The 14174-nt window shown below is 33.7% G+C and overlaps 1 protein-coding gene across 1 annotated transcript in view; it reads right to left on the bottom strand.

Moving 5' to 3' along the window:
- LOC124365060 (39S ribosomal protein L38, mitochondrial-like) overlaps positions 1-14174 on the bottom strand; it is a 35797-nt gene that overhangs the window by 7691 nt on the left and 13932 nt on the right. The window contains exons 4-6 of the mRNA XM_046820980.1: positions 13770-13888; positions 11926-12084; positions 712-936 (exon numbers count right to left, since the gene is read on the bottom strand). Of these exons, the coding sequence (XP_046676936.1) occupies positions 712-936; positions 11926-12084; positions 13770-13888 (503 nt within the window). The remainder of the gene's footprint in view (positions 1-711; positions 937-11925; positions 12085-13769; positions 13889-14174) is intronic.

Here is a 14174-nt window from a genome sequence, read left to right as displayed (position 1 = left end):
AGTTATGGTACATTATGTATGCCCATGCAACAAGCTTCAAATTTGCCTTGGCTCTTTAGGCACGTACTTATTGAAAATGGGCCGGCGTGCAAAGGGTTAACATAGATTACGTATTCGGGTATGAAATTACCCTTTTAGAGTTTAGATAAAACTACAAGAACAAAAAGACATACCATAATCATAACTGTTTTCAGTCACTATTGGTGATGAAAACAAATCGTAATAGTGAATTATCTGGTATTTTCATTTTTATAACTAATAACAACACTGAGTATTTTGAATTTATTCTTTTATTAATAACTAAATAGGACTATTTTTGTACATTTACCATGAAATCTTTCCCTCGAATACCTAGAAAATAGATAAAGACCTTTGACTTATGACAAATCTATTTTTTCCCTTCTTCAGTGATGTAGGCCCTACATAAAGAGTTGCTATTTGAAAAATGTTGTGTGTACTGGAAGCATGCTTTAAAAATTTAGAAATTTCTAAAAAGTTTGTATGGATTTAGAAATATTTTTATCATCCTGTATGCAGATGAAAATTATGTATTCCTGGTGATTACTTGCACACCTCTACAAAACCATCATAAGCAAACATGTTATACGATTTCTCCATATAACTAAAAACTTCCATTTAACCTTGAAATAAAATAGTGTAACTTAATGTAATAGTGTAATGATTTCATCTTACAAAGATACGCTAACTTACAGATTGAAGGGCTGCCTTATAGGGAACATTTTCTGCTTGGGATGATAAGGGGGATTAAAGTCGTACTCGTACACTGGTTCATCCATGTCCATAACTGTGTGGAAGAAGTGCGACACAGACAGATCCCAGTCTACCTGACAGAATGCAAGCCCTGTTGGTGTCAATTGATCTTGGTGATTTCGGTAGAAATCGTACGTTTTAAATGTCCGATTCTTCATATCAACCCTATAAAGCACAACTGTTATTAGGTATAAATACTGGGTTGAACTTTTAAATTACCCATTTCACTCTAGACCTGTGCAATGGTAAATGTTCAACATAGTTATCCTGTTTTCAGCACTACGTAAAATAAAATAAAAAGTACAAAATAAAAAAAAACTGTTAACATGACATAATAAGATATGTTTCAAAACTTTTTACTAAGTCCTACTTTCAAGCATTATTTTTATTAAATCATAAATGTTTTGAAGGAAATCCAAAATTTACAAAAGTTGTCAGATTTAATAAGAAATATTAAGATATAAATACTTCTGTAAATATGAGAAAATAATTTTCTTTATGAATAAAATTAATTTGTGCGTACTTGTTCAATACAAAAAAAATGCAAGAAGTTAATAGTATTATTTGAGCCATAGAGTATAAATGATTTATCCCAATATTGTAAAAAAGCTCTTATGCAGTAAACAAAGTATATATTAAGTTATAGGAAATTATTAGCAACGTATAGTGTGTCACACTAAGATGAGAGTCAGGAAGATGTATCTAAATGGATACTTGCTATGTAAATGTTGACCAGTTATTGTGCTAACTAGTTTCTCTTTACTTTGTAGTAATTGTGTGTCTCACACTAAGATGATAGTCAGGAATATGTATATAAATGGATACTTGCTATGTAAATGTTGACCAGTTATTGTGCTAACTAGTTTAACTCTTTACTTTGTAGTAATAGTGTGTCACACACTAAGATGATAGTAAGGAATATGTATATAAATGGATACTTGCTATGTAAATGTTGACCAGTTATTGTGCTAACTAGTTTAACCCATTGCGGATCACTGACGAGCTGGGCTCGTCACGCAGCGGCTGGGCCTAACGGCACGATGACGAGCTCAGGTTGCAAAAGCAGTCTACTTTTAAGTTTCCCTCCAAATAGTTCTTTTAATGTCTGATAGATCGGGCGATCGTCTTCACTTGTCAACTAAGTGTGTTTAACAACGGTCTACGTTTAGTGTTTTCACCAGTTTTATAAATATCCTACAGATCGCAGTTGTATGTCGAAGTTGAAAAACCATTCATATGAGTTTACTCTCTGCTTTTTAGCACTCTTGATTGGGTGTTTTCCTCAGTTGTTATTACTCGTATAATACCTTTGAGGTTAGTGACACAACTAAACGACGCAGACGTACATATTGGCGGGTTTAGTCTAGACAATGGCCCGGATGTTGTAATCACTTCGCCCGAGCCGCTTTATTTAGACTATGAATCAGACATCATCCCTGCCACCCCGGAACCTTGATCGCGTGTTATCGTTCCTACATCACGGATACCCCAGCAGGCCCATGTTCCATCTGAACGAATACCTTCACAGCTGAATATTCTAGTATACAATAGCGAGCGATACGATGTGGCGCACCATTGCTGTTCGTTCGTCGGCCACTGACCGTAAATTAATTCGTGCCCCGCGCGCCAAAACAATACGATCCGCAATGGGTTAACTCTTTACTTTGTAGTAATAGTGTGTCACACACTAAGATGAGAGTAAGGACGATGTATCTAAATGGATACTTGCTATGTAAATGCTGACCAGTTATTGTGCTAACTAGTTTAACTCTTTACTTTGTAGTAATAGTATGTCACACTATTTTAGTACGACTCTAGCCTACGCACAGGCTGCTTGCCCATGTAGGCTAATTTCCATTTTATAATATATGTTAATATGTAATAAATAGTTTACTTAAATTATATAAATAATATTATCCAACTACTATACTTAAAATTAAATTGTTTTATTTTATCGCCACTTAGTAAAAGGGTAATTTACTATTTATCAAATGTAAATAAATCTAAAAATCAATGTGTATATGTTTTTGGAAATAAAAATGTTTATATTCTATTCTATTCTACACACTAAGATGAGAATCAGGAAGATGTATCTAAATGGATACTTGCTATGTAAATGTTGTCCAGTTATTGTGCTAACTAGTTTAACTCTTTACACTAAGATGAGAGTAAGGACAATGTATCTAAACGGATACTTGCTATATAAAGGGTGTAAAATAAGTAAATAAAATGAAGTTTTTTAGTTAATTTTAATGAAATTTATTTTCTTTCCTTATTCAAATTGGTTTATTTTGTTGAATATTAACAACATTCAACAACCTTCTGTCAGGCAATTGCAGGAATGACACTGTGAGTAAATAAAGCAGTGATTCTTCTTTGCTGGGACATATTTCTTGATTATTTACTTCAGCACATGGATTCTTCTTAACCTCTTAACTGCTGTAAACGCATTGACATGATGTCGGTAATCGTGCCGTCACTGCTACTCACGCGTCTACGCGATTGTTATTTTTCCAACATCTGGCGCATTGTGTTGGTGCCGTGTCCGATCAGAACGTAATATTTGATGTTTGCTGCTATCTATCGGTCACTTCTCCAACATTACGCTTCATTTGTTATGACCTAACATCAGATAGAATCTCCATAAATATGTAAGGACTGTGATGTTGCGCTTTGCGTCGTTCCATGTTTTGCAGATTACCATGAACTAAAGCACTTCTAATTGTTTTTATTATTCACAGGTAAATTATTACATGATATTGTAAATTTGTTTAAAAAAATAAATCATTTTACAATTTACATAATTTCTTTTACCAGGACCAGGAGATGAGTTAGTTGTGATTCAAAGACTGACTGGACAGAGATACAATTTGGTCACAGTGGAATGAGGATTGCCTCAGATGATGGATCGAGTGAATCGTCTTTATTAATTCAGTAATGTTACCTATGTCTACCAGGACCAGGAGATGAGTTAGTTGTGATTCAAAGACTGACTGGACAGAGATACAATTTGGTCACAGTGGAATGAGGATTGCCTCAGATGATGGATCGAGCGAATCATCTTTATTAATTCAGTAATGTTACCTATGTCTACCAGGACCAGGAGATGAGTTAGTTGTGATTCAAAGACTGACTGGACAGAGATACAATTTGGTCACAGTGGAATGAGGATTGCCTCAGATGATGGATCGAGCGAATCATCTTTATTAATTCAGTAATGTTACCTATGTCTACCAGGACCAGGAGATGAGTTAGTTGTGATTCAAAGACTGACTGGACAGAGATACAATCTGGTCACTGTGGAATGAGGATTGCCTCAGATGATGGATCGAGCGAATCATCTTTATTAATTCAGTAATGTTACCTATGTCTACCAGGACCAGGAGATGAGTTAGTTGTGATTCAAAGACTGACTGGACAGAGATACAATCTGATCACTGTGGAATGAGGATTGCCTCAGATGATGGATCGAGCGAATCATCTTTATTAATTCAGTAATGTTACCTATGTCAGATCATATGACACACACAAAATTATTATTGATTTTAAAATTAATTATGAACATGAGAAGAAATAAAGACTTTTTCATAAAATATCTTAAACTGAAGCATAAATATTATAATTATAAAATATAATTTTAAAGGCCTTAACACTTTGAGGGCCAATATTTTTAAGTGTTTTTTGCAGTATCAAAAATAAGTATTCTATAATTAAAAGAGACATGCAAAAAATACTTGTAGCTAAAATAGCTGTTTTGCAGACAGTTTGGAAAAATCATAACTGTGGTAATATTTGTTATAACTTGTAAGTTTTTTCACTAAAAATTTGGAATTGAACATAATTCATGGGGATTAAATATCAGTAGGCATTAAAAATGCTATTTAACCCTTTTAACCCCGACGTCCGTACTATACGGACGTCGTAAAAATGGCGTCAACTCCCGACGTCCGTATAGTACGGACGTGCACTTTTTATTACTTTACTGGCCACCTATTTCACCAAATGCTTTGAAATTTCACAGACTTGTGCACAAAGATATTTTGCATCGAAATATATTAGTTTGTAATGGTTTGACTTCGTATTTTGTCAGTCTGTGACTGAGCAATTGCAATTCGTCTCGACTGACTGCTCACGCTTGTTGCAGACAGCTGTATATCACGTGGTTGTGAATATTCCGTTTTCTTCACAGTTTTAGGTTAAAGCAGTGTAAAGTACGGCAGTTAATGTTTAGTTTATTATTTTTTTTATTTCAAAATGAGTAAAAGACATCGTTCAAAGTCTCCCGTAAGTGAAAATACACTAATTAGTAACCTAGTTGCAAATGGTGTGGATATGATTAGTGACGACGATTTTAGTGATCATTTTGTAGTAATGTAAATATTGTTTTAAAACTTTTTTTAAATTTATATTATGAACAGTTTTAGTTATTTTTCAGAAATAACTTTGGTTTTATGTTTATTTTAAGTACTGTGAATTTCAAAGGTCTTGTTACATTGCCTTGCCCAAAAATGGCAAAAAGAAAAATTTACACGGCTAAACAAAAATTGATGTTACTCCACTTGTAAATAAGGTAGGCCTATGATTTTTGTTTCCTTTTATTAAGGATTAAATATATATCATAAAGTAAATGGGTATTTTTATGTCAAATATTTTTTTATCTATATGGTTTCCATGATCAAACTTGAAATTTTTTCATTTTTATTTATTTTTTATATATGTATATGTATGTAAAAATAATTACTTTCAAAATAATAATTTTATTTGTATATTTCTGTAAGCTACATGTATAAAGAAGTAAAACAAAAAAATAATTACCTAAATATCTTAAAAAATAACTGAGTTATGAATTTTTTACAAAACCCTTACATTTTGTCTGAAAATGGCTTGGGATTCCTGGCACCTCACTTGATTTAATGGCCGGGGTTAAAAGGGTTAAAAGTGCAATATTTTAATGTTACTTTGTGTTATGAAACAGTATTTGTAATATATTTATGCCTAAGGGGCCGTTCAAGTATTACGTAAGCACTATGGGGGGGCGGGGGGTCTTTGCTTTGCTTATTTTGGATGACATGGGGGGTAGGGGAGTCTAGATGATGATTACGTCATCGGTAGTTATTTTCTTTTTTACACAAATGGCAACCCACACATCGTCTTTGCTTGAAAACGAAACGCATTTTCGGGGATTCCCGCAAGTAATACATACGTTTAGTGAACAGTGCGCGGTAATTCCCCTACTCGCGTTAGAACCGAGTAAGGGAATTACCGCGCGCTGTTCACTTGTCTAAATTTCCTCTATCAGTGTATTGTTTCGCTTGGATGCTATAGCGAGTAGACGTATTGTAAGCATAGTAAAGCAAGTTAACATTTGTGTTACCATTCATTCCATTAGCCAAAGTTTAACGTTTAAATAAGATGTCGTTTCAAATAGACAAATCCAAGTTATACCAAAAAATTGTTTGAAAGTTTTAAAAAATCTCATACAAGTACGAAAGTACAAAATGTACAAAAGTTAGTTAATGAAGTGTGGCGAAATTACAAATTACAAGCAAAATCCGACAAGAAACTAGATATTATTGTATCTAAGAGAATCGAAGAAGAATTGCAAGCGGCGACTAAGAATAAATCCAATCTACTACATTTTTTTTCTAAGGTGAGTGACGAAATCATTTTAGGTACCTATGAATACCTACTAGAAATATTAGAAATCGCCAAAAAGTTTCTCTTTGCTAATTAGAAAATATTATGGCCTATCTTAAAGTATAGAGGTAATATTCATTATATAGATTTATTTCTTATAATTGATTCCGTCAATTGGTCACAAAATACAGGATGTTAGTTTTATACATATATATATATATATATATATATATATATATATATATATACCTACAGAAAACTATACTCTATTCAAATAGGTAAATTTAACAGAATGTAAACAATCTTTATATGTCTTTTTATTGAAATATGTGGTTTAAAATTGTAAACTGTGTAAAATCTGTTGTAATTCATTTAAAAACTCAACAAATATTAAAATTGCTTTTCTGTAAGTACATAAAGGTGCGTACAGACATCGCGAGGCGTGCGCCGCGAATGGTTCGCACGTATACATGTGCCGTAGCATGCCTTAGGTTGATGTATGCGAGACGAACCATTCGCGGCGCAAGCCTCGCGATGTCTGTACGCACCTTTACAAATATCTGATTTTATAATTGCATATTTCAATAAAAAGACATATCAAGATTGTTTACATTCTTTTAAATACCTACTTGAATAGAGTATAACACCCTGTATTTTGTGACCGGAACGAATTGCTCGTTTAAAGATATTAGATTTAAAGCCATAGGGTTTTGTATTTACCATATATATTGCCATACGTTGTATTTATGTAGCTTAATAAGAGAATCTTTAGCAGAACCCATAGAAAGTTTTTATTTTTAGGCAACCTGTAAACCTGCAGAAAAAACACAAATTACACAGCCAGCTTCAAATATTAAAAAACAGGAAGAAGATAAAATAAAAACCGGTAATGAATCACAACAGCAATGCGAAATTAATAAAAATGCAGATACACAGAGACCAAAACCTTCTCAGGAAGATATGAAAAATAAGATTGCTTTACTCGAAAAAAATCTGAATGCTTTGTATTCTGCCAAAGATACTATGCCAAGCCGTGCTGAAGTTGATAAACAGATCATTAAGTTGCGCGAGGAAATAAAAACAGCAAAACAGTCTTTAAACAGGAAGGTTCAAAACGCAGTTGCCCAGAAGAAACACAGGGATGGTATGAAAAAAAAGTTAGAAGATATTTGTCATGAAAATCCAGAAATGAAAAAAAGACTATCTCTAAGGGATTCAGTGGGACGTCCTAATCTTGAAAGCAATCAACCTTTACTATTGAAAACAATCGCGGATATAGCTTTATTTTGGAGTGCAGCAGATGATAGAAGACGAACGGAATCAATTCGCAGCGTAAAAACTCTTGATGAACTCACACAAGAATTACGTAAAATGGGATTTGACATTAGTCGCAGTGGGACATATCTTCGTTTGATTCCCAGAAAATCTAGTTCTGCAGAGGGACGAAGACATGTATCGACAGTCCCTGTTAAGCTCATTCAGGCTCAAACTGATCACCACAAGAGCCACTTAGATAGCAAGTTCGCTGAAACATCAATGCATTATTTAGAGAACATAGCATCCATACTAGGACCAGATCAAGTATTTTTCATATCTCAAGATGATAAAGCTCGAGTCCCTATTGGCGTAACTGCGGCAAATAAGCAAGCACCTCTTCTAATGCACATGGAATATAGAATAAAATTGCCTGATCACGATTGGGTAATCGCTAAGCGTCATAAATTAATACCATCTGTTTATGCTGGTATCAAAATCACTTCCAATATGCTAGGACAACCGCAAGCCGTTGGATATTCTGGACCAACATACATCGCTATTCGAAGTGGAAAGCATAGTTCATCTACTGCTAATACTCATGCTCAGGATTTCGAGACGCTTCTCGAACTTGAAGAGTTTCGACCATTAGCTAAAACTGACCATGGACTAGTAAAACCAGTGGTAATCATGACGGTTTATGGAGGGCCAGATGAAAATCTGCGTTATCAAAAAGTCATAGGGTTTGCTATACAACACTTTAAGCGACATGATCTCGATGCATTGTTTTTAGCTACCAATGCTCCCGGAAGAAGTGTGTATAACAGAGTAGAGCGCAGAATGGCTCCTCTTAGTCGGGAACTGGCTGGTTTAATATTGCCTCATGACCATTTTGGGTCTCATTTGGATGAACGTGGCGTTACAATTGATGAACATTTAGAAAGATCTAATTTCGAATTTGCAGGAAATGTATTAGCTGAAGTATGGAGTTCAATGGAAATTGATGGCTATAATGTTAATGCAAAATATGTTGGGGCAGGTGAACAAGATCTTCCTGATTTTCCAGACATTAAATGGTATTCAGAACATGTGCGTGAAAGCCAATACTTGCTCCAAATTGTAAAATGTAGAAATACAGAATGCTGTCGTCCAAGAAGTGGCCTATTTAGATTACTAGACAACAGGTTTCTTCCACCACCTGTAAAAGTAAAACAAACAGTTGATGACTTGGTTTTAGATGAAGGAGGGCAATTTCTTAATCTTCCAGTCAATTTAGCTCTACGCTTAAGTGCTTCACTCAAAGATTTCCTGCAAATGCCATACGATTATTTTTGTCCGACGGTACAATTGAGGCTATCAAGTCGAACATGCAAAACGTGTGGTCTTTATCATGCTTCCGTCAAGTCACTAAATCGTCACATCGAAAAGATCCATAAGAAAGTAAACACGCACACTGATAGGAAAGTTAGACCTGTAAGAGTCGCTGCTCGTCGTGCTAATGAACTTATGTGCATTATTCAAAATTTAGAGCACCATGATGTTGAATGGCTCGATGAGAATGACGTAGACATTCCAAAATCGGATGAAAGCGAGCAGACTCACAACACTGAGCAGCAATCGAAGCAATCCAATGTCATCGAAAACTTAGAATCATGGATTCGGGTTTCATGGACTGAAGACTGTTAATTTGAATTTAATATATGTACCAAAAATTTAAAATAATGTTTGTTATGTTAGTAAGATATAATATTTTTGTCCCTTACTCTATGTTGAATACCGTTTCAGTAAAATATAATCTCTATCCTAAATCTATTTTCTTATTTTTCAAATTATAATTATAACGTTATAAAATTAAAAAAACAATACATTAATTGACAAATGTTTACGTAAGCATGGGGGGAGGGGGTAAGAGCTTTGCTTACTTTTGCTGACAAGGGGGATGGGGGGGTAAATAATTGCAATAAATCTGCTTACGTAATACTTGAACGGCCCCTAATGTGAATTTACAGTAACTTAAATATTTTTTAAGTTATAGAAACAAGTAAAATTAATTAAAATATATAGTTTGAGCACTTTTAGAATGGAAAAAATAATTTTACTATCGGAAACTGATTCACTTTGTTTACAATTCCATTCAGAACAAAACTGAAAGTTTATTAAGCTATATTCTAAAATAAGAAAATGAATATGATGACAATATTTTACTTACAAGCTCTGAAAATAGAAAAAGTAAGCAATTTACAGATACGGTAATCTTTTTATGCACAGAAAGTAAATAATTTCTTGTACAAAATTTGTAAATGTTTATTTACAATTATACACAAAACACATAGTATAATGACATATAGGTACAATTTTACTAAATTTAATAATTTTGTGAATTAATTGTCAGCCTGAGCAGTCGTCTTATCGGACAAAAACTTAAAAAAAGCTTTCGTAGAAATTCATCTCGCGTTTTAAAGTGAAAAATAATGTTACTAACAGCATAATTGACGTAAAATTACTAAATATGCAATTACAACGTAAAATTAGTGATCGCATAATGAGAAACATCAATTCTGTAAAATTACATCCATTCTTCGGAAGATTTTGTGCTCCGTAAATTATGAGATCTGCATTCAAAGTTGTTAAACAAATAAGAGCAGTTGGACGGCTCTTGGTCTCTTCCATAAAAATCAATGCAGCTGATAGATCAGCAATCCTCCGGCAGTCCTCAAAGGGTTAATGAGATTATTTTAACAAGCTTTTGAGCGAGTTAAGATTACTTTTTACTAAATTAACAATTTAAAGATAATACTAATTTTGTTTTTTTTTAAGAATTACTAACAGTACTAGTAACAAGTAAACAAAACGTTTTTTTTTAATTAATTTTACTGGGTTAAAGTGCAGCTTTATATACAGGGTGCGGCAGCATAACTTCCTTTTTTCAAAACTCAATAAAAACTATTGTATGCAACAGAAAATATTTATTTAGTTTTTATAATGTAGGTACATATCTAAAGTTTTTATTTACATTGTTTTGAAGATCAAATCTGTTAGGTGACGTCCCCCATTCTCCATACATTGCGTAAGCCGATTTCTGGCGTTTGTCATGACTGTTGTTAGCGTAGCAGGTGTTATGTTAGCAATTTCTTCTGGGATGTTGGTCTTCAAATCTTGTAGGGTTCTTGGACGGTTCACATAAACATGGGATTTCAAAAAACCCCATAGAAAAAAATCACAAAGTGACAGATCGGGAGAGCGTGCTGGCCATTCCAAATCGCCTCTAACTGAGATAAGGCGCTCTGGAAAGTTTTCCCTCAAAACAGCCATCAATGCTCTCGAAGTGTGTGCTGTTGCACCGTCTTGTTGGAACCAAGTGTCCCCCAAATCCAAATCTTCTAGACGTGGGGAAAAAAAAATTCTGTACCATGTTAACATACCGGTCCGAAGTCACTGTCACTAACCTCATTTTCCTCAAAAAAACCAGGGACCAATAATTCCAGCTGAGGAAATTGCACACCACACTGTGACTTTCGGTGAATGCAAAGGCCTTTGATGCAATTCTTGAGGGTTGATGTCAGCCCAGTAGCGCATGTTTTGTTTGTTAACCGACCCACACAAATGAAAATGGGCTTCATCGCTAAAAAAAACAATAGCACCCTCGGGAACGACATCAAGAAGAAGCTCACACGAGTTCATCCGAGAATTGAAGTCACGTTCTGAAAGTTCCTGCACTATCGCCATCTTATAGGGATGAAAATGAAGATCATCACGAAGAATTCTTCTCACAGAACGATCGGATAGTCCAAGGGCAGATGCGTGTTTGCGCGCAGAACGCTGTGGTGATCGCAACATTGATGCTCTCACTGCTTCATCGATGTTCTCAGGTGATCTAACGGGCCGAGGGACTCCAGTTCTTCGTTTTGTCGCACTTGCAGTTTGTCTAAATGTAACAATTGATTTGCGGTCTGGGACGGGAGCCAACGGGGCTAAATTAAAGCGATTCCAAAATGCACGCTGTGTTGCAATAACCGAACATCCGCTTGAAAAGTAGGCCTCAACGGCAAAGGCATGCTCCTCACTATTCCAACGCAGGATGGCGACTGAACCGTGTCGGGACAAAACTTTACAGTACCCCCTCTTGAATGAGACCACTAGCGCTCCGCTATGACATCAACTAACTGAATGGCGCGCATTTTAAAAAAGGAAGTTATGCTGCCGCACCCTGTACTAGCCATTTGTATGTAATGAAATAAAAGAACTAATACACAACACACTTACTTATTAGATGGTAGTGTAAGAGAAGAATAGTTGATTTTCTCAGTTTGTTTGTACAAGATGAAAATCAAACGTTGGAAGCCTGTTCCCCGGGCTGGGAATGGTTGGATGTAGTTAGCAATGACTTCACCCTTACTGATGTCTCTGCCAGGGATATTACCTCTGAAAATAACACGTTTACATTATACAATCTAGATTTATACATTTTTCTAAAGCTAAATTACTGCAACAAACAAGTGCACTTTGTATTACAAAACCATAGTTGAAAACATACCACTTTTACTTTCCATAATTATTAATTATGGGTTTTTATTTTGAGGTCATGATTAATACAGTGTTGCTTGGATGAGTTCATGTATTCATTTATCCATTTTAATGTCATAATCATTATATCACACAATTTGCTTTATTTTTTCACACTTTTTTAGAAAATAAAAATAATTAATTATGTAGATTTCTATTTCTTGTATATTTTAACAGCAAATAAGTCCATACATACAAAATTCAACAATAAGCCCAATAATTCCTATGCCAATTAATGTGACATTATTAAAAATTTATACGCATGTTATGAAACAACCTAATAATAAAAAAAATCCTAGAAAGACCCTCCCATTCATGGAAATCTAATATTAAAAATTTGAAAAGATTTGAAAGTATTTTTATTAATCTTTAACCTAACTCATCACAAAATATCCAAATTACAGAATGGATTTACTTGGAATTATAAACATCTCCGTTTTACCTGTTAGGTGCTAGCTAAAAATTTGTTTTGAAAATTTTGCACCCTAACCGAGAAAATTCACAAAAAATGTTGATACATCTAATAAAAACTTTTATCACGGTCAGAATTTGTGAAAACATTAAAACATTGTTTGCCTGCAATTTTTTAATGTTTTACAATGGTGCTCTGCAACATCAATATTTGAATCCAAAAGAATAATGACCTAGTGAAGGGGTAAACAAGTGTGTAAACAAACAGTGACTTATTCTAATAAGATAGATTTTAATTATGTTTGGGAAAAGGTCAACACCAACATAAAGGTTCTTGTTAATCCTACATTTGGAAAAATAACAGGTGAAGCCACAACAAGACTCTCGTATAAAATGCAATTAAAATATCTCATATTATGTTATTGTTAGAGAATCTATTTAATTACATGTAATTTAAAGATAATATTAAAGATTTTCATAATATATTATTTGACTTATGGTAATTAAAGTGAAACTTTACATTCCTTATAAAATATTTCTTGGCAATTTCAACTAACTAATAAAAACTGGTGGACATTGGAAGGGCTAGTTTATGAGCAAAAATACATTTAAATTAGGAGTACAGTAAAGGATCCTTCACTTAAGTTGACACCTTTAAGTGAAAGACCACTCATTTTGAAAATGATGTTATCAATGTAAAACAAGCTTAGTGTGAGAGAACTAGGAGATAAGATATTTATATTGATTCCAACAAATAATAAACTCAAGTAATACAGAAAAGTATACATCCAAATATATTAAGATGTACAAACCAAGCAATACACAATAATAATGTCTAGTGACACTTTGAGGTTATTTGCTACAGATGTACATAAGTGTCAAGTCAGTTTTCCACTATATTAATTTTTAATTACATAATTGGCAATTATATATGCATAATATGTTTAATATTAAACAACTTTGGTATAAACCACGTGGGGAAAATCACTACAACATACAATTTATAGAAGATCTTTTGAAGCGGTAATGAAATTGTGGTGTGTATAGTTACAAAGTCTTTATCTGAAATGCTACAAAGAAAATATATTTACGCATGATTTCAAAACATTATTATTTATTGAAGATTGACTTACAGAAACCAGTGTAAAAATTCAACATTATTTTTCTCTAGATGACCATCCGGGTTTGTGGCTACCAATGTCCACAAGGAGTCTGGATCAGAATTGTAGTTAATGTCTGGAGCAGTCAAAGCCTGCAACAATATTAAAGATAAAATTACCAAGTTAAATGTTGCCAAAAGGTACATTTAACATATTCTAAATCAACATTAAAATTCTAAACTTTATAAAGTACATAGATGCTCGCCCGACTTAAGAGTCTACAAAGTAGGTTTTGCATGTTTTTCATTTTTAATGTTTGTTCCACAAATTAAGGATTACTTTATTTTTTATGTAAATTAAATCAATTTACATTCATCTTAAATCCACTTTAAAGCATCCTTAAAACATCATTACAGGATAGTGGAGGTAGCTTACATT

This window comes from Homalodisca vitripennis, chromosome 1 (genome assembly GCF_021130785.1).
Source record: "Homalodisca vitripennis isolate AUS2020 chromosome 1, UT_GWSS_2.1, whole genome shotgun sequence".
Lineage (NCBI taxonomy): Eukaryota > Metazoa > Arthropoda > Insecta > Hemiptera > Cicadellidae > Homalodisca > Homalodisca vitripennis.
This window is presented reverse-complemented; position numbering and strand designations above follow the sequence as displayed.